The 22,043-nt window shown below is 41.7% G+C and overlaps 1 protein-coding gene across 4 annotated transcripts in view; it reads right to left on the bottom strand.

Moving 5' to 3' along the window:
- Positions 1-5,335: 5,335 nt before the first annotated feature.
- Positions 5,336-22,043, bottom strand: part of LOC148021089 (Transducin/WD40 repeat-like superfamily protein) — a 50,663-nt gene continuing 33,955 nt past the window's right edge. For all 4 annotated transcript variants that reach the window (XM_087698938.1, XM_087698940.1, XM_087698939.1 and 1 more), the window contains 5 exons: positions 6,748-7,554; positions 6,473-6,660; positions 6,227-6,338; positions 5,875-6,084; positions 5,336-5,572 (listed from right to left, as the gene is read on the bottom strand). In XM_087698938.1, coding sequence (XP_087555064.1) covers positions 5,429-5,572; positions 5,875-6,084; positions 6,227-6,338; positions 6,473-6,660; positions 6,748-7,554 — 1,461 coding nt within the window. In that variant the 3' untranslated portion in view covers positions 5,336-5,428. The remainder of the gene's footprint in view (positions 5,573-5,874; positions 6,085-6,226; positions 6,339-6,472; positions 6,661-6,747; positions 7,555-22,043) is intronic.

A 22,043-nucleotide genomic window follows, 5' to 3' on the forward strand; every position in this document is an offset into this window, starting at 1 on the left:
CCTTGAGGCAACGTTGAGAATCCAATCTAGAGAAGGTAGTTATTACTATTGAGATTGATGTCATGTGTTGGGTTTTAACCTTACTCCAAAAATCATGGTTGCAAGATAGAAACTAGGATGGACCAGAAAGAGTTTACTATAATGGATGACAGTCCATGGAGAATTGGTTAGAATGATAGCACATATGATCAAAAGTAAGCTATCAATATCTCATGATATCATTAGAGCACACATATGGTTAAAAGTTCCTCATTAAGGCAGTGATATTACTTCAAAGACTTTGGAAGCTTCCACAGGCAAAGATACCCTTGCTTGGCACTTGTGCCTTTGAGAGGGACCAAAATGTGCTATCCAATGTTGGTATGCTTGAATATTTGCCCAAATATGTGACTAATTGAACATACATAGGATGAGGATGGATGCACTTCCACAATTTAACTATTGCTTGGATTTGTCTTTAGCATGTATGTGCGTGTGTGCGTGTGTGTGCGTGCGTGCATGTGTGTGTGTGCGTGTGTGTGTGTGCATGTGCGTGTGCGTGTGCGTGTGCGCACGTGTGTGTGTGTGTGTGTGTGTGTGTGATAATGGCACTCTTCCATGTTGGTCATGATTCAGCTTCCAACTTCTCCTCAACATGTACTCTAATGATGAATTCATCTTGATACCTTTCTCATTTCCTAACCAACTATAACTCCAAAATCAACTCTTTAAAACTATCAACACTTTGATTTGTCAAAGTTCCATTCAAATGTATACACAAATTGCAATAGAAAACTTTGATTTACAACTCCTACTAAGAAGTATCAGTTCAAGCTCCATTTGAGTTGCACAGATATTCTTTTGTGTCTTACCACTTTGGCTCTACTGTGTGGTTTCCAATATTCTCATAGCAAGAAGAATGTTTTCATTCTATAGTACCACATACACCCAATTCATGTGTCACTAACTTAAAGAAATCCATTTTTATGTTTTGAGTACTTCCACATGAACGCATCTGAAATCCTCCAAGGGGCTCGTGAGTTTGGCTTCCCAATATACTGTACCTACTTTGATTTCTCACTAAGTTATTTCCTTAACTGTTAAAGGCCTATCATAAACTTTTTCCATTTATCTCATTGTATCTATCATAGGTTATGTAGGGCACTAACCACCCCTTCTTAGTTAGTAAAATGTGGAGAGATACTTTCCTCTACATCTAATTTCAACTTTGTTGGGATAATTTTCAGTCTAGGCCTTGGCTTTGCCTTCTTCTTTTACTTCGGTCCCAGTGATGTGGCGGTGGGGTTCATCTCATAAGAAGAAAATTCTAGTCTCTTAGCAACGCACGTAGTCTTCTACATGCTGGTGTCAATTTAGTTTGGCCACTTAATCTCATTGACTACTCTTGAGACCCAATTAGTAGCATGTTTCTCCTCTTATCACAAGAGCATTGGGAGGGGGACTACTATTGTATACTCTACTTCAAATGCAATAACGATCCATGGTGTTACATCTCATGGTCATGTCTGAAAATGTAATAGGGATCAACTTACACCATAGGATAGTGCAATAGATGTAGAGGAAAGTACTATGAAAATAAGCTGATTTTATATTTATTTATTTATGAATTTTCATTGTCTATTTACCCCAAATCGTGACTTGTACATAAGCGCTAAGTGTGATACTAATCACATTGTGCTTGGTAGATAAATGGCTAAGAACTAATATGTTTAGTATTATGATGAGTAGATTGTTAGGAAAAATTAAGCAAATTAATCTCTCTAAAGAATTATTGAGCATAAAGAATATGTTGATAAATTTAAAAAATAAATGTAATTTATAATAATATATATTTACATGATATATATATATATATATATATATATATATATATATATATATATATATATATGTTATATTATGTATTATTAAGATTATTGATGTGTTTGTGAATTATAAGGTAAAGCTTCTTTAATAGTAATTTTAACTAAATCATTTATATTTAATATCATTGATTTATTTGATATAATCACTTTATTATAAATAATATCAAAGTATTAGATTTAAAATATACCTTTATCATAATAAGCTTTCTATATGGAATGCTTTGTTATTTTCTTTATGGGATCCATTTTTAAAAACCTTTCCCAGCTTTCTTTATAAAAGTAGTAAGATCATATGCAAAATAGGAGAGCAAGATAAAAACTTAGTTTTGTTGTTTCTCCCTCTTCTAGAGTCAACATTCAAAGCTTTTGGAGTTGTTTTAAAGATTTTGTCACATTGTGGATGCGATGGTGATGTCAAACTGTCATGATTCAATACACAAAATTCTCTATATTAACTATAGCAAGCTACAATAATACACAAAACTTTGTATTTTGATTTATGTTTGTAATTTCTTTGCAATTAGATATATGATATGAATGTAAATAGCTATGTAAATTAATAGATTGGGCCCTATCATGTGTTTCCTCTTTTCTTTCTAAATTTGTTAACTTATTCAAATTCATTTATATTTAATAAAATCATATGTTTAAAATATTTGAGATAGATTCGCCATATAGTCCACTTCACAACAATGGTATAATAATTCACATCCTTGAGAACCACAAAGGTAGTCATGAAGAAGCCATGAACCTTAGGGGCTAGAGCTTAACCAACTTGTCTTGCAACACTCATATCTACTAGACTTGAGAACCATTTGCAATCCTAAGCATGAAGTGTACTTTCTCCAAAGGTAGGCTTTTCCACATCAACAAGATTGTGTTGCTTAACACATTTGTTCTTGCCTTGGAGTCACTAATTGCTAACACTTGCTTTTTACATTTGTCCACCAAGTACTACATGTGTTTGTCCCCTAGTACAATGCTTTTAATCATATAGTCATTCCTCTCCATGAATGATTTTTTGGTTGGATTTCTATTTGGCTTCTTGATATCTTCTATACCTATCCTAGCAAAAGGGACAATTACTACATCAAATTGCTCGTTTGATCATCAATCCATATCCTAAAGGCTTTCCAAAATTGAATATTAGCTTGAACAAGCTTACAAGGATTTGGAACATTAATTGAAGGTATGACTATTATATTAGAAGTGGATCAATAGCTCTAGAGTATTGTTGCTTGAGGGTTTAAGAGGCTTGGGATGCCCCTTGCCATTAGTTGTCTAAAAGTGCCATCAAATAAATTTCTTAAAACACCCCCTCCCCCCCAAAAAAACCCCTGAAAACCTCAAAGAAAAAACACATACTTTTGATCTTCGATGACAAAGGAAGGGGGCTCAAAGTCCCTTTCTTCCTAAAATTTGCTAGTTTGGGTTTAGTAATTCTCGAAGCCTAAAGCAAACAACATAATGTGACCACATTCATGGCTTACTAGACTTACCTACATCTTTATTAAACTCAAAAGTAGGGACTACATTCCCACTCTTCTTTCCAAAATCAATTGGTTTTATAGTGAAAGGCCCTCGAATTATAACTGTTTGAACCTGTCATAGCATTTAAAGGGTGTTTATTATTGCTACTAAGACGCTCTACTAGAAGAAACATCATGTAGATCTTCTTTGCTTAAGGCTCTCCCTCTCTCAAATAAGTTGGCACCCAAAATGTATGGTAACATTATGTAGATCATCTTTACTTAAGGCTCTTCCTCTCTCAAATAAGTTGACACCCAAAATGTATGATATCTTCCTTCCTAGTTCTCTAAGGCTGGGTGCAAGGTTGAGTGAATTTGCAACCCCTCGATCATCTATGCTGGTAGATGAATGACTCATAGACCTCATCCGTTTCTATCTCAAAGTAACCACTTTCAAGTGGACACTAGTAGTAGGGATATCCCCAAAGGGTTGGGAGATGTAACCCCTTATATTATCTTGGTAGACGAATGGCTCATAGAGCTCATTAGTCTCTATCTCAAACTGGACACGTTTAATTACATGAAAGAGGACACCGATAATAATAATTGGGAAATGTGATGCCAAACCTAAGTGTTAAAATCTAGCCATGAATCTTAAAGGTCAAGGAATATAAAACATTCTCAAGACAATTGAATTTGTTGCGCCCCAACTTGTTGCACTTAGTGCAAAATAGCACACATCTTGGTGTACCTATATCCTCAGGATACTAATTTCTTGTACTGGTTTTTTCCCTGCACTTTACCTTCACGCCCACGATGGGGATCCTCCTCACAATGACTACATTGTTGAGGACTTTAAGGACATATCATTAACCCCGTGAACTTATCCATGATATCCTATATTGATATCTCAAATATCTTGCCCTTATCTAATACTAATATTTACATGGTAGGCCGCTACCCTTGAGGAACGGATTTGATGCAAGCCCGGAAGATGGTGGTGTACTTTGGATATTTGTCCTCGCAGGTATGCTCGCCGATGCTACTCATGTATCCTCCATGACTAATGCCGACAATTGGAAGATAATTGGAAGAGATCTTGTCGATCTAGATTGAATCTTATCCGCCAAGATTTGTGCAGACAGGTGCAAGATCATATATATAACTTCGACAGGAATGCATAGAGCCAGCCATCCAGACAAGTGAGCAATGCGGAAGCATCTTGGATTTCGTCCAGATGTGGTGCACGCAGCCAGAACCGTATAGTGTATCCGGATTCCGGGCATATATTAGCAAAAACCATGCTTCAAATGTTAATCTAATCCTACCAGCGTATCCAGGGTTTTTAACCAAGCTCTCGCCGTGCTTGTCGAGCAAACCCCCAAGGGACACTGCCCATGTTGGTAGTTGATAGGATCTCACTCGCATCGCGTATGCTAACAATGATCAAAGAAGAAGGTTCCCACCCCACTCTATTCTCTCTCACACTCGCACTCTCACACAAGCTCAAAGAATGGTAAGAATGGGAACTCCAGCTTAATTCAATCTCGTTTTGACAAAGAAAGGGAAATTACAAATGGCAAAAGAGATGACCAAAGCATGTCGAGTACGTGAGCGAGCAAGTACTTTTAGGCCTTGATCCCATTACCTATGACTTAAAAGGGTCTCTTGCACCCATTAGGTCTCACTCAGTTACCCAAAATTGATCAAGGAGACATAAGAATACTCTTAATGTGGAAAATGCAATATCAACTTTATTGCTCTCCTCCTCTGCATACCATCTCCAGCAAATAATGAATAATGGGGGTGGCCTGAACCCAACCTTTTATTTGTGCTCTCAGTGAAATATATAATGCTCACTGCAATTAGAGCACACATACAAGAGCAGTTATACGCTAATGGTGCTCGCTTCAAATATTTTAAGCAAGCACTTACAGATCATTGGCAGTGTCAAAGAATCAATGATAGACTACAACCTCATCTCAGTCAGTGGACCCGAAATAAGAACATACAAAATTTCTTACAGTTTCAGATTGAACTGAAGCTCAAACATCAATTTGAGGATGTTACATATATAACCTAACCAGTTTGTCCCTACAATTGAAAAATTCCAAGCTCCTGGCCATGGTGTAACAGCAGTATTTTCTTCCCAGGTTTCCATTCAAGTTTAAAGGAAAGATCAATGCTTTGACCAGGTGTTCTGCTTGCAGCATCTTCATGATTACCCGCTTTACTTTCCTGTCGAACAAAAAACTTGATCGATAAATTTGGTGTAGGTGAGACAGAATATATATAGCTTTAAGATTCCAAAATAACAGGGCCATTATGTGCACATAGCAGGAGCAATGTGAACTGATCTTTTCAGGAAAAGTAAATTATTTTCAAAACCCTCAGCTACAATTGCACAAGAATTGAGTTATCTAAGCATCATAGATATTGAGCCTTGGAAAAAAAACTCTCTGGATTCTGGAACACAGATTCCTATGAATTCAGAGTATGCAGAAGTTAAGTACAATCACTGTTTTCCTAGAGTAACAAACCTCTGGGAAATTGCTTATCACTGACGGGTTGGCAATTATCTCCATCATACTTGATCGAGATGATTTTGGCGAAAATCCTGCCCATGGTGGAACTAAAACCAGTTTGTTGCACTGAACAGGAGTAGTCAACCGGCTAAACTTCTCCCACCAAACCGAATTCAACGACCACCAGCGTATTATCAAACCATGCTGTGAAAATGCCACCACACCCTGCATACGATGAGACACTTGTTTCATCAGTAACTCCTGCAGTTAGGAAAACTTCAAACCTTGCATCAGTTGACAAAAGATGAACATTGGTATGAAATACTTTGCCTCCTTTTCTTGATAAAAGCAAGAAATCTTCACTTACTTCCCCATCTTCAGCGAAGGCCAAAGCCGAAATTCCACCCATGCCATTACTTGCAAGCAGTGCTGGATGTCCTGGAGGACCACTCGCATCTAGAACCCTCAACTTGGTTGCACTGTATTCATAGAAAAGGAACTCATGTGTGATGTGACTTGGCATGTGAGCATAAAACAAAAATTGTTTTAGTAGAGAACGAGGGAAAGGCCACTTATTACATAGAATCATATCTAACAGAAAACTGAACCTAACCTGTTCAGATCAAAGATTTGAATAGCTAGAGAGTGAACATCGCCGACCGCATCACCGACTGCAAGTTTCCCAGAACTTTGATGCAGGGAAACCATAGGATAAACACGTACCATCTCCCTTACTGCTGCCATAGCAGTTTGATAGCAGTGTTTACCACAGTTCATGGTCTGTAAAATAATTGACGTCACCTGCAAATCAAAAATATTATATTGCAGACATTCTCTACTGAAGCATGCACAAACAAAACCCCTAAACAAAATGTGCAACTGACACACCTCAGAGAGATAATAAACAACTGTTCTAGGAAGACCTCGAATTATCCTGATGATAGTCATCAATGATATCATGTGGACTGATGAACCAAGAGATGCAACTGCGAGTTGTGTTTGAACTATTTGCAAAAAGCTTTTAATGTCTGTCATGGCCAGGCATGGCAAAAGACTACCAGTCAAAGTCTCTCGAAGGGCCATGGCTGTAGCTGGACTACTTGTAAAGTTCGACTTGGCTGATCCACTCCCGCTCAGGCAATCAATCAGTAGAAATATGTCAGAAATCAGTTGAGGAATCTCTTTTGATAGCAAATGCTGCCACACACTGTCCATGCCATCTGCAAGCAATTCTGCAGCTACAGCACTATGCCTATCCACTACAGCCTTCACAAGTTTAACAAGGTAAGGTGCAACTGAAGGTGCAAGTTCAGGTTTCACAAGGCCTGGATACCATACTGCAAGAGCTGCAGCCATAATTATCCTTCCTGCCCTTGCATCCTGGTTAGTCCCTCCTACAACAGCTGTCCAACTTTGTCCTTCAAATGAATCCAGCCATTCATTGATTTCAGCTGAAGCTGAAATGGACTCGGGCCAGATTATATTTTTCACTGTACATTCATCTACCAGTTTCTGTTCCAATCTTAAAAGAGAATTATTGTTATCATTCCCAAAATTGCTATCCTGTTCGGCAACTGTCAGGGTACTCTTTGCAGATAGAATAGAAGGAATTCCACGTGATGCAGCACAGTGAAACAAAGATCTTGCAGCCATTCGAACATGTTCACTTGGATCTTGCCAAAAGCAGGCATATAGCTGCACAAAAAACAAGAGCATCAATATCCAGATATACTACTACCACTGCTATCTAATAGAAGTTACTCGATGTTATTGAAATTTATCCACATATAAACATGTTGCTGATACGCATGCATACCAACACAACAGTTAAATAAACCACCCAGCTCCCAGAAACTGTGTGAGGGATTTCATGATCACCTCTGCCACTTAGAGATCCACTATTGATGCAAGAAAGCAATTATCCAGCGTATAATTCATCAAATGCAGACTCAAAACAAAAGTGAATTCCCTGAAACATTCAAACCCTTGCTCATGACTGAGGTTCACTTGATGCATATCGGCCAACCAAAAAGCTTTAGCTGCTGCTAGTGAAAACACAATACACAACAGCAGCCATGCACAAACATGGACTGGCTAAATCCAGACTCCACAGATTCTAAGCCGCCTCCTGCTAGCCCCCACAGTGTTCATACCCTCACACTACCTAATCCACCCAACCTAGTAGAGTCCACCATACCAGCATAAATTGGTTGGATGCGAAGACAGTCTATCCTGTTTCTAAAGCCAACAGGGACCAAACTCTGCACTATTGATACAAGATTTTGCCACACTTTAATAGCCTGCAAGACCCTAACATAACAGCCAGCAAACCAAAAATCAAACTACAAAGGATAGACTGACCTACCAACCATAGGGCCATATCGGTTTAACCCCTAGAATAGAATTAGCAGCGAGACTGGCTTTCAGCTTTCAAGCCTCAAGAATTAGCATCCCCATATTACCAGCCTATAACCTAGTGGTACGCATGCAAAGGTATCCTAAAGTGAAGAGTCCTCCCTTACAACTAGCTAGAATGATCACTTTACTGATCTCCTTATCCTCGTTGACTTTAGAAACATCCCACTAGCACTGGCCGCCCAAACTTCTGAACTTGATTGACCCTGATTAGACAACCCAACCATAGGAGATAGTTATATCTCGCTAATGGTAGTGCATTGCTCATAGTTGTCAAGTAAGAAAGGTACGAATGGTGTCTACCAGAGACGGATCCCAAGTGCTGCAACCACCAGCTGCAGCTGAGATGATACTGAAAGTGGAAGAGCAATAGGCTGGAAACCCAAACACAGTAGTCTTTCAGGATGCAACTGGTAAACACGGCAATGTAACTACCGGAAGATGACGGCAGCTCATCACTAGAAGCTATAGGACACTGGATGACAGAAAACAAAGGTGGATCTGATCAGACCTACATTGAAGAAAACGCCTGTCCAGAGGCTGAAGAAGTGGTTGCAGCAGGAAGCAGTAGACAACAGTAGTGGAGGGGGTGCCAAGGGCTGTAGATGATGTGGCAGCAATCACTTGGGTCTAGACACTGAGTCGAAGAAGGCTGATGGCCGAAAACCTACAAGACAAGGGATGAACCGAGTGGCCATGCAGCCTTCTATTTATAGATGTGGATCTTCCCAAAGTTTGGTTGTTTGCTTATGGGACATAGAAACTTTGGTAATCTTTTGAGTTTTGGGGCTGTTTTGATGAGCTAATGAAAATTTAATGTGTGATGAATCTTTTTTAGCTTAACACCCCCTCTTGGGCCCAAACTAGAATGAAAAAGGGATTGCAAGTCTAGCCCAACCCATAGTACCCCGAGTCATCCCACCCCAAAGGAGCTAGGCATGAGGCCAAGGGTACACGTCAGAGGCAATGGTTATCTTACCTCCTAAGGGTAACCCCAAAGAGGCCAAGGCATCGAACAAAGGGTGCTCATCAATTGCCCAAGGTGTCCCATCCCAAAGGAGCTAGGGCATCAAGCCAAGGATGTATGTCAATTGCCCAAGGACCTACCAAGACTACAGAGGCGATGGTTATCTTACGTCGAGAGGCCAAAGCATCAAACAAAGGGTGCTCATCAACTGCCCAATGGCCTACTACAACCTGCAAAGGCAATGAGACCACTTCGAACTTTTTTTCTTTTTTCTTAAAGGTAGTTGTGTCTATGGGGAAAATAACGGGATGATTAGATCCAACATCACAAAACAAAAGAGTTCAAACTACGCCAAGGTGTTGATGATGAAGCAAATGGTGAAGAAGTATGAACGTGTGGTGGTAAAAGAACCACCAATGGAGATAGCTCAAGATCCACTCACGGGTGCTCTACTCAATGGGATAAATAGATGAATGCTACATGATGAGAATGCACATGCAACAAGATACCACTTGGACAATGTCCCTCGTGAGCCCTTTTACGAAGGTGATGATGATCATGCAATGAAAAGGGTAGTACAACACGGAAGGAAGGCGGATGTCAAAGACAATGCCGAAACCTGTAGATACCAAGTAAAGGGTAGGAATCCCCTCTCAACCATGGATGGCGATGCCAAAAGAGGAAGAAGAAGCTCACATCAATCTTCATGTGTTGCCGAGAACCATGATGAAGGATGAAACTAATGATGAAGATAGACCTCACACCCCTTAGCTAGAACAGTCAAAGGAAAATCAATCATTCAGTACAAGAAACATGCATGTACTCAATCTCAGGAGAAGGCTCCAATGCTAACCAAGTGGCCTATGCAAGCCCGGATCTCAACCTCAAGAGAGGCTCCAATGCTAGTTAAGAAGTGCCATGATAGCAATCCACCATGCAAATGGATGAAATGGATGAAAAAGGAAGACCTAACACTCCCCAACTAGGGGAGCGGAAAAAGAGTCAACCACCAAGGCAATCAAAATGTGTCCATACTTAATATCAAGAGATGGCTCCAATGCTAACTAAGTGGCATAGGCTACCTAAAACTCAACCTCGAGAGATGGCTCCTATGGCAATCAAGGATGCCAAGGCACAACCACCAAGGTAGCAATCCACCTAACATAAGAAATAAACAAACTTAGAAATTAATGGTAAATGCGAAAAGAAACCTTATCTGAAAAGGTAAGTGAAAAGGATGTCTTATCTCAAGAGAGAAGATACTATCTTTGCCTCCATGATAATTGAGGCAATACTCAGGAGTCACCAAGATAAGAGCCAAAAAACAAACATTCAGCCCAATTATGTTTCGTATTGAGATGCTCTAGATACTAAAGTGAAGGGAAAAATAAAGCTAAATAATCAATGTTAGATGAAATAAAAGTAAATGAAAGGTAATTGTGCAACAGAAAACTTGAAAAATAGAGATACACCAAGTCTAAAGGAAATGGAGCTAGCCTAAGATTCTTAAGGATGACTGAGGACTCCTAAGAAACTAGCTAAGTGGAAGGTAATGACCAAACCAATCAAAGATATCGTAAGGCATTGACTAAGGGGGAAATCCTAGATTCACCACAATAGTGGCAAGCAACTAAGGAACATGGATACGAAGGGGTTGAGAAACTATGCTACCTCCACAAAGAAGACCCTCTCAACCTCCTTGCAGTGGCACTACCACTGCCAAAAAGGACAGAGGTTGGTTTGGAAATGGGGATTCGATTCAGCTTTGTGTGGGTAAAATAGACTTAGCTATGGACAATGTGATTTTGGGTGTGGTGGGTCTAATATCCTTAGCATTTGAGCAACAATTGTCATCCATATGGCCTGATTTCTAGCCAAATATATAAAACGTATTCTTTTTAGGCAAGCAATCCCAGGAGGGTCCTTGTGTTTGGACTTTATCACTCCCTTTTCTTCTTAGGAGGCTAAGCATCAGCATCCAAGTGTGGTCCAAGTGTCCAAGTGATTCCTTTCCACTCTCAAAGTCCTTCAATGAAGAAGATGGCTCATCAGCATAAGAAGAGGGTACATGTGTTTGAGCAACCAAGGAGAGTGGTATAGTGTGCAGGAAGGGGATTCCCCACACAAAAGGACCAAAGGAAAGAGAGTGATGCTATTGCGAGCTTGCGAATATAGAGGCAATACATAGTGTGCAGGTGGCAATCTTGGCAACGAAACACTAGGGTGCAAAATGGTACACCTCTGGGTGTTTACTGTGGCCTAAAACCTAAATGTACATCAATGACAATGTGGGTTAAGACAACACAATCTATGGTAGGTCTAAAATAGATTATAGGAATCTAGATTGAATGCAGAAGAATCTAAATGTGAAGTGAAAAATACGAGGAAAGAGCAAAAAATGTGAAGCACCAAACTCAAACTCAAATGAAACAAAAGATAAAGGATTAACTTGTGGAATATCTCGGATCAAAGAGTTTTCTTCCAATCCATCCTAGTATCAAGCTAGGTCTCCTAGGTGACTTATAGTTGGTCCCTACATAGCTGAAGTAGCAGTATAGACGTAACCAAACTCGCATAAAAATGGATTGTATGAACTACCACTATGTTTAATTGTGAAGAATTGGAACTTTCAGATGTTTCCTGAGTGAATTGTCTTTCCTCAATTGAGAGGTGATCAATCTCATCAGCAGAGTGCTCCAACTGGGATGCACCATGTGGTGGAACATGAGACGAAGAAGAGTTGAGCCTCTATAAATGATCCTTTGAAGAAAGATTGGTAGATAGAGTAGTGTACTCCAAATCAAGACCATAAGCTCATCATCGATAGCTCTAGGAAGCTGGGCGACAACAGATGAAGGTGAATTTGATCCCGAACAGACTTGGAATGCAAAAAGGGCCTGCTAGAAGATGCTATGGAGGGGTTGGACAGCAACATGGCCTGGATAAACTGCAAATGCAGCTTTTTGGAGATTCAAGAAGTGGTCACCAGCAATAGGAAGTAGTAAATGGCAACAATGGACACAGTGCCAGGGGCTATGAAGATATGCTAGTGTTTACACAAAGCAAACACAAAATGTACGAACACAACTAAAACACAATAACTCAAACAGTAACACAATAAACGTAAACCATAAATGCAAAATGTAAAAACAAAAAACACAAATAGAGAAGAAAGAGAACTCTAACGTGAATGAATCAATATTGTAAATGAACAAGAGAATGTACAAAAAGCCAATGGCTCTTGTTGCTAAGGAAGGTGTCGATGTTTGTCTTCCACCAAAGGCAAATCTTAGGTGCTGGAAATGGAAGGGCATCAGGCTAGAAACCAAAACACAATAGTCTCTCGGGCTGGAATTGGTAAGAGAGCTAATGGCCAAAACCTACAAGAGAAGGGATAGATTGAATGTTAGGCAATCTGTCTATTTATAGATGCAGAAATATCCTCCCAAATTAGGGTTTTGCTTATGGGACACAAATACTCTCTAGGACCCCACACCATTTAATAAGACTTTTAGTAATTTACATGTTTTGGGGCTGTTTTAAAGAACTGTAATGCATTTTTAGCTCAACACCCCCTCCCAAGCCCAAAACTAGAACCAAGAAGAGACTATAAGAAAAGCTCAAACCCACTTTTACCCCAAGGCGTTCCACCCCAAAGCAACCAAGGCATCCGACAAACAGTGCACGTCAGTTGTCCAATGGCCTACCAAGACTACAAAGGCGATGATTATCTTACCAAGGGAGCCCAAGCGATCACCCCTAGGAGGCCAAGGCATTTGACAAAGGATGCTCCTCAGCTGCCTAGTGGCTTACCAGGACCTGCAAAGGCGCATGAAACCACATTGAACTTCTTTTTTTTTTTAAGGAGAAGAAATGATTTGCAACCTATCAAGTAACTGTGCCCCGAGGGGGGATGAAAAGGGATGGTTAGATCCACTACATCACAAAATAGACGAGCTATCCCAACTTTCCATGGATGCCAATGACAAAGGAAAAGGGAGAAGAAGCATCTCGCTATGGTGGTAAAGTGGTGAAAGAACCACTGGTGGAAAAAGCTCAAGATCGGATTAGGGGTGCTCTTCACAATGAGATGCATAAAGTAATGCTACATAATGAGAATGCACATGCAGCAAGTGCCACTTGGACAGTGTCCATTGTGAAGAAAAAACCATGGATGTCGATGCCAAAGGAGGAAGAGGAACTTCATGCTAGTCTTTGCGTGGTGCCGAGCACCATGAAGAAGGGGAAGGACAAACAGAAGAAGAAGGAGGACAACAAATCCGAGAAAGACAAGGAGAAGGAATCAACTTGCCATATTTGTGGTAAGACCAGTCACTGGAAGAAGGATTGCCCCGACAAAGACAAGAAGGACACCAAGAAGAAGGACACGAAGGATTCTAGAGTGGTGGCTGCACCCTCATTAGCTGCTTTTCTACACTTAGCAATCATTGAGGACTCTACACTGAAGACTTCTGATACTACGATAGCAACTCCCCAGGCTCAGGAGTGGATCGTGGACAGTAGTGCCTCCCAGCACATGACTCCTCCCATTGGTGTTGCCCATTTGCGACCTTCGCATGGGCAGATTCTCATTGGAGACAGCTCTTCTGTGTCTATTGCTGCGCGGGGTGAGATGTAGCTTCTTCAGGTGTTACATGTGCCAAGCTTAGGATATCATTTACTTTCAATTCATAAGATTTCTACTCTTGGACTCTTGGTGGAGTTTGACAGTGATACTGCTCGAGTCCTTCATCGTGGATCGAGGAAGGTTCTCTCCGTAGGGTATGAGGAGAATGGCATCTACAAATTGAAGTCTTCTACAGCTCTTACTTCTCTTCTTTTTACTTCTCAGACATAGTCCGAGCTATGGCATGCTCGGTTTGGCCACCTGAACTATGAGTACCTTCGGAAGGCGTTGCGAGGATCATTTGTCCGAGGTTTGCTGCCAAGGTTTGCCGGACATAGTGGTGAGCCATCAGCCATGTGTCTCCTGCATTCGTGGGAAACTACATCGGGATGCGATTCCCAACAAAGCTTCGAGGCGGTCTACTTCACCTATGGAGCTTGTCTCTACGGATCTTTGTGGCCCGATGAGGATCGAGTCCTTGCAGGGAAGCTTGTACTTCATGTTGATCATAGATGACTACAGCAGGATGACATGGGCCTATTTCTTGACATTGAAGTCGGAGGTTTTCTCTCACTTCAAAGATTGGCTTCTTTTTTAGGAGAACCGATCTGGCCAGCGATTGAAGACCTTGCATTCAAACAAGGGCGGTGAATTTATGTTTAATGAGTTTGCTCATTTTTGGGCAGATAGGGGCATTCATCAGGAGTTTGCTAACACCAACACTCCTCAAGAGAATGGCATTTTGGAGTGGAAGAACCGAAGTGTGATCAAGATGGCGCACACCATGATAGAGCACTGACAGACACCTCAGTTTCTGTGGGCCGAGGCAATGGCTACCGCAGTTCACATCCTCAATCGACCTCCCACTTCGATCATTGACAGGATGACATCTTTTAAGGTTTACTTTGGGACAAAGCCTGATGTCTCTTATTTCAGGATTTTTGGGTGTGACGCCTATGTCCACATCCTGAAGCCGCAACGTGACAAGTTTGAGACGGCTTCCCAACGACAGGTTTTTGTTGGCTATAGCTCCCACTCCCAAGGTTATCATCTATTTGATCCCGTCAAGTGGGATGTCTACACGAGTCGAGATGTGCGGTTCGTGGAAGTTCTGGCCACAGAGGGGGGTGAGGAGAACTCCGTCCTTGGAGATCCAGGGGAGAGTTGGGCTCCCGAGACAGTTCCTTTGGAGCCCCAGCCTCTTGATGGAGATTCTTCTTCTGATTCAGAGTCTTCCCTTCCATCGACCACCCCCGAGGAGCTTCCGTCGGTGGATGTACCCGAGTCTTCAGCAGATGGAGAGCAACAGGGAGAGGTTCGTCCTCCTCCTCGTTGGGCCCGTGACACACTCTGAGATTCAGGGATCGAGGGGGTCCCTGAGGAGTGGGAACCACAGGATGGACCGCGGAGGTCACGGAGGAATCAAGCACATTCTACGGAGCTTGTTTGCTCTAACTATTGTTTGATGATCCATGTTATGCAGGATCGTGAGCCCACTTCAGTGAAGGAGACTTTGCAGTCGGACCATTGGCAAAAGGCTATGGCAGCGGAGTCGGAGGCTATTGAGAGGAATGGCATTTGGTCTCTTGTGCCTTGTCTCTCTCACAAGAAGGTGATTGGCATCAAGTGGGTCTTCAAGACCAAGTACCTTAGCGATGGTTCTTTAGACAAGCACAAGGCTGGCCTTGTTGCTAAAGGTTTTGCTCAGCGCGCCCAGGCATTGATTTCCATGATATGTTTGCCCCCACTGCTCGTATGGCGACTATTCGAGCTATTCTTGCCTTGGCTGACCATAGAAGATGGTCTGTCTATCAGTTGGATGTGAAGTCGGCCTTTCTTAATGGTGATTTGCAGGAGGAGATCTATGTTGAGCAGCCTCCTGGCTTTGGGTCCTCGGATGGGAAAGTCTACAGGTTGAAGAAGGCCTTGTATGGCCCCAAGCAAGCTCTGCATACCTGGAACGAGAAGATTAACTTGTTTCTTCAGTCGAAGTTGGGATATCGGTGCTCCCAGGTCGATCAGCAGCTTTATGTGCACACTTCAAAGATTGGTCGTGTGTTGTTTGTGTTGTATGTTGATGATTTGATTCTGACAGGGGATCATGTATAGAAGGTCCGCGAGACCAAGACACCTTTACATCAGACATTCGAGATGACAAATTTGGAGCTTCTTCATTTCTTCTTATGGATCTGAACTGGAAGGCCACTTCACACTCAGATTCTCTCTTGACGGATGCTTCCCGCTACCGTCAATTGATTGGCTCCTTGATTTGGCTTCTCAACACTCATGTTGATCTTTGTTTTGCTCAGGATCTTTTGGCAAGGTTCATGAGTGAACCCAAACAGGTGCATTGGCAAGCTGCCCTGAGGATTCTTCGGTATTTGAGGGGGACCTCTGCCTTACGGATTTCTTATCCCGCACGTATAGAAGCTTTTGATCTTGTTCTTGCAGGTTGGAGTGATTCGGATTGGGCTGGTGATGTGGACCACCGGTGGTCTACTACAGGCTATTGTTTTACCTTGGGAATAGGTGTTATCTCTTGGAGTAACAAGAAGCAGCCTACAGTAGTCCTTTCTTCTATTGAGGCGAAGTGTCCGGCTGCGTCTTCCACCACATGTGAGGTTGTGTGCCTTTGGAGATTGTTGGAGGAGCTTGGCTACCCCAGACTCGTCCTACTCTTCTGCGCTGCGACAATGAGAGTTGCATTGCCTTGGTACGGAATCCTGTATTCCATGCCCGGACGAAGCACACTAAGATCCAGTATCACTTCATTCGAGAGAAGCTTCTAGATGGGACCATTGATGTGGAGTACTGCAAGACGGAGGATAATCTTGCAGATTTGTTCCCCAAGCTGCTTCCCCAGGCTCTTCTTCGGCAGCATTCCAAATCCCTCAGTCTTTTGGCATGTCCAGGATCTGAGAGGGAGGGGGTGTTAGACTGTCATTTCCTAGACAATTGTACGATCATAGTACCACGTCAGCAGACAGAGCCACATCACCGTAGAGGACACGTTAGCAGGCAGTGCCATGTCAGCAGTCGGACTGTTTCAATTTGCAGTCAGACAGTTTTTCTGCAGTCAACTGCAGACCTGGTGCTGGGTATTTTTTATTTCTTGGTTATATATAGCCAGTTGGTGGCACACTCTCAGTTATCATTGTGATCTTGAGATCTGTTGGCTAAGACTGACTGCGCTCGAGCTGACGGAGATCGAGGTCTTCAATATGGAGACACATGCAGATATTTCCTCTGCCTCCGTGTATATTTCTGCATTCTTATACAGCATACTATACTGCAGATTTTTTGCATTACACTGTCTCCTTCTCTCTCTCTCTCTCTCTCTCTCTCTCTCTCTCTCTCTCTCTCTCTCTCTCTCTCTCTCTCTCTCTCTCTCTCTCTTTGTGTTCACTCTCTCTGTCTTTGTCCTACGCTTCCCCATCACTGCACTCTGACATAGGCGAAGGTGATGACCAAACCAATCAAAGATACTATGAGGCACTCAATAAGAGGGGGATCCAAGACCCATCACATTGGTGGCCAAAACATGAATACCAAGGGGTGAAGAAACTGTGCAACCTCCCTTGGAAAGACCCCCTCTCAAACTCCCTAGAGGACACTACCACTACCAGAAGGGTTTGAGATTGGCTTAGAAATGGAGATAGGATTTGGGTTTTGTATGGGTAGAAGACCCTTAGCTATGGATGAGGTGGTTTTGGGTGTGGGTCTAAGACTCTTGGCCTTTGAGTGACAATTGTCATCTACATGGCTAAGTTTCTAGCAAAATATACAAAACCAAATTTTTTTTGGCAAAAAGTGCCAGGAGGATCTTTGTGAGGGTCTGAGTGTACCGCTCCCTTTTTCCTTCAAAGAAGTCTGGCCATCGACATCAAAACATGTTCTGTGTTTAGGGTCAATTGGGAAAGGTAGAAATGGGTCTAAATTTGGAGGTGATTCCTTTCACTAATTGTTTCCTTCCAAAAAGGAGGTCACTCATGAGCACAAGATGGGGATTCATGCATTTCAGAGGAAGTGGTACAATGTACATGAGGGGAATTGCCCACACAACAAGACTCGAGAACAAAGAACAACCCACTTGCGGGTGTGTGTAAGGCACAATGTTAAAGAGTGTCAGTCCCACAATGTGCATTGAGGGGGATTCCTGTAAGAAGTGGTGCAGCAGTGGAAGCATAAACATATGCTGAAATAAACTGTTCAACACAAGACAAAAGAAAAGAGAACACAATACAGATGAGAACTCAAATATACGCTCGGGAAATGGAATTCATATATCAAGACATGAGACAGTACAGATACAATGTGAGTCACCGGCTGTGGAGGCACTGGCACCTGCTCCCTCTCTCCAGGAACTGACAAGTGATGAATGAATGTGGAGGAGGAGGGAGCCAAACAATATATAGGACAAATAAATGCCCAAAATATGATTGGTCGGCCAGCATTAAATGCTGGCCGACTGGCTGCAAATAATGCCAATCCACAATAAACAATGGCAAATAAAATGCCTAAAATGTCTCTGTGCCCAGCCTGCTATACCACAAGTACAGACTCAACCATGACCTGGCTAATACACTAACAATTCCCCATACAACAAGACCAGAGGATAGAGAGTAACACTTGCAAGTGTATGTAAGGCACAATGTTAAATGTGTTTGAGCAACCATGGAGGGTGGTACAATGTGCATGAGGGGAATGCCCCGCACAACAAGACCAAAGGACAGCGTAATGCACTTGCGGATATAAGGCACAATGTTAAAGGGTAGCATTCTCACTAATGATGTACCAGGGTGTAGAGTGGTATACTTCTAAGTGTCTAGTGATGGCCTAAAACCTTGATGTGCATGAAAGACAATGTATGCTAAGACTAGATAACCTATTCTAGGTCAAAAGTAAGAATCTAGATTAAAAGAAGAGAAATCTAAATATGAATTAAACGTGCAAAGGAAGGTCGGTGTCATGCCGCTACGCGGACACAATGTGAAAAACTCTAAAGTGCATCGTCACTCGGCTTTCTTATTGATCTAGAGAGTTAATGCCATATTAGTCATTAGTGTCAATGTCCATAGTGTGGATGGTTCAAAAATACTAGATTTTTGGACAAGCTTAGCCTATTTTTAATATTTTAGATATTATCTCTTGTAAATATCCAAAAGCTGTAGACAACTTTTAGAATAGGATGATATGTTTTTTTTTTAAAAACAAGTGGCTTTCAACCATTTTTTGGGGATTTTATGCAAAAAGAAGGATTGGCGAAATCACGCGGCACAATCACAATTTACAGGCAACAAACAACACTCCAAACTAGGAGGAGAAGGAGTGATCTGGGAGAATTCTGACCAGGCATCCTCATATTTTACCCCCCTTTTAGAGCCAACAAAAGCATCAGATTGGGGATCTGGGCAGCAAAGAAGAAGCTACTGTTTGATGCAGCACGTTTTTGGTCTACAAGGGATTTATCTTCTTAGGTGCAGAAATAAATTGACACGCTTCACCTCTATGAGTATTCTTCTACGTCTTCTATTTCTTCGAACCCCTTCTCTTTCATCAATTGCTCTCTTTGAATCTCCCTTCACCCTACTATCTCTTACCGTCGTGGTAAACTTTCGTTTCGACAGTGGTGAACCCGACATGAAAGTCAGCAACAGGTGTGTAAATATAGAAAATTAAGCAGGTTTAAGTAGTGGTGATGCTTTACAACAGATGATTGCTTTGTTGCAGCAACAACAACAGCAGCAATTGTTGTTATAACAACAAATGCAAACTGTTGAGCTAAAAATGCATTAACTTTACTTAAACATTCTCAAAACATGCTTAATTAATGAAGAAGCCTTGTTTATTTAAAAGAAACGTGATCCTAGAGAGTTTCTGTGTCCCATAAGCACAAACCCACTTGGGAGGGCCATAACTTTCTATAAATACATATGATGCCCTCCATTCAGCCCTTAATCTCGTTTTTGCAAATTTTGTTTCAGCTTGCTGCCGATACCCCGTTCACGGAGGACATCTCACCCGAAGTTGTCCATTACTGTCCCCATCAGTTGGAGCCTGATTTCCAGCCCTCTTCACGCAATTTGGAGCTGATTCCAGCTAGGCGACTGTTGTTTTTGTGCAGACCTACTCCCGTACAGCCTGCCACATCATCACAGTCCTGCACTCTACATTTTTTGTCTTTCTCTCTCCCGCAAGCTCCTACCTATGTTTTTAGTCTTTCTCTCTCCTACAGGCTGTCCTACCTGCGTTTTTAGTCTTTCTCTCTCCTGCCGTCTGCATTTTTAGTCTTTCACTCCCTTGCAGGCTGTCCTGCCTACGTTTTTAGTTCTTTTCTCTCATCACTAATGTCCGTATCAGATCCAACTTCTCGCTACTGCGTTCGCTAGTGTTCGACATTCAGAGGCTACCTTGTTGCGATTTGGGATCCATTCAGAGTATGCCACACTCTCCAGCTCATTACCCCTGCCCTGATCCTTGAGATACAGGAGTTCCAAGTACAATATTCATTCATTGCATAGTGTGTTTGCTGCATAAGCATCGCATATTCAGTAGTCATATCACTTCATTCATTCACTGTGCTCATTATCTCTGAGTTACCCTAACCCTAACTGTGTTCTTTTATCAATCTGTGCTTTGTCGTACGATTTCTATTTATTTTTCTGTGTTAGGGTATTTCTTTACATGGTATCAGAGCCTCGTACTCTCTGAGAAACCTAGGCCTTTGATCTAAAAGCTCTACACAAGAAGCAAGAACAACAGTAGGTTCAAATGACTTCGAACACAACAACACCGATTCAGTTTTCCAAACCAACTATGCCGAGAACCAAACGAGTGGGCCAATCAGCTTGCTCCACAAAGTTCTGAAATGGTGCAAGACACTTCTAATTACATGGAAGAAAATCTAGGCAAGCTGACCTCTAAAGAATACAAACTGATCACAGCTTATAGACGAAAGAAGATTAAGAAGCTTGATCGAAGGATTGCCCTTTAAGAAAAGCTTCTAAATGAAGGTATGTATGAATTTCTCTCTTCAGATGTTGCGCGTAAATCTGATGATATTGCAGGACTGTCGAGACCTCCACCAAGGATGGGCCCCCCTCTTAGAGAACAAGACCCAAAGTATGTTCCTTTCTTTCATCTTCTTCCTTTCACTCCGGTGCAAGGTACTTTAGATTTGTCTTTTGTTCCTTCTTCTTTTACCTCTTCTGCTTTGCAATATTCTGGTAGAGATCATATGAAAGAAAAAGTCCAGTCTAGTGACTACGGAAAAGGTCCTCTTGAAGACCACTTCTTTTATGTAAACACACGTCGTGGGGATTATAAGAAAAAGCAAGGTATCTCTTCTTCTAACCTTCCTTCGTTTTCTGTCTACTTCACAAAATCAGAATGAATTTGGTGTTCCTTTTTCTTCATTGCATGGTCCATCATCATCTTCGCATTTTCATTTACAATCATTAAATGATAAAAATGAACAAATTGGATTGAAAAGCCCAATAAAGGGTTGGCTGCTACAGCTTTGCTCCGTGAATTTGAAAGTCGGTATACGCAATTGGATACCAATGAGCAACAATCATTGGAAAGTCAAAATTTTGATTTGTTTCTGAAGGCTAGCTGCCAATCCTATCTTGCAGGAGAAGCTAACTGATCGTTTGGAAGATGCCTCTTCTAAAACGGGACTGAAATCAGATTGGGCTAATGTAACTGAGATAGTGCATATGTTGATAAAGAGAGAGTGAATGAAATTAAGATGGAGTACACGCACCACACCTGCCAATGCTCAGAAGGAGGCTGAAATTGCAACCAAGGCGCCTGCGGCTATGGCAAAACAGCCGGCTATACCTATTGGTCCGGCTCTTAAAGGTGATGCTGTGGATGAATTAATCAAGGGCATGCATAATTTGAGGCTGAATTTGATAGAAATCAATGCAAAGGTCAAAAAATTAAATGTCAAGGTAGAAAAGAAGGATCGGGCAATAACCCAAAGGCCGTATAGAGAAGGATACAAGAGGAGATCCATTTGCTGTGACAGTTTACAACATGAAAAGTGAGACTGTACAGCCTGCTGTGAAGCGGAAGCAAAAAGGTTAGTCTTTTGGAAAGATGGTAAAATACATGCAACAGAAACTAATCTTCCAATAGAGCCAAATTTTAAAAATGGTGGCATGCAAAAGA

Source organism: Lygodium microphyllum, chromosome 18 (genome assembly GCF_053477565.2).
Source record: "Lygodium microphyllum isolate KBCC chromosome 18, Lygodium_microphyllum_v1.1.10, whole genome shotgun sequence".
Taxonomy (NCBI): domain Eukaryota; kingdom Viridiplantae; phylum Streptophyta; class Polypodiopsida; order Schizaeales; family Lygodiaceae; genus Lygodium; species Lygodium microphyllum.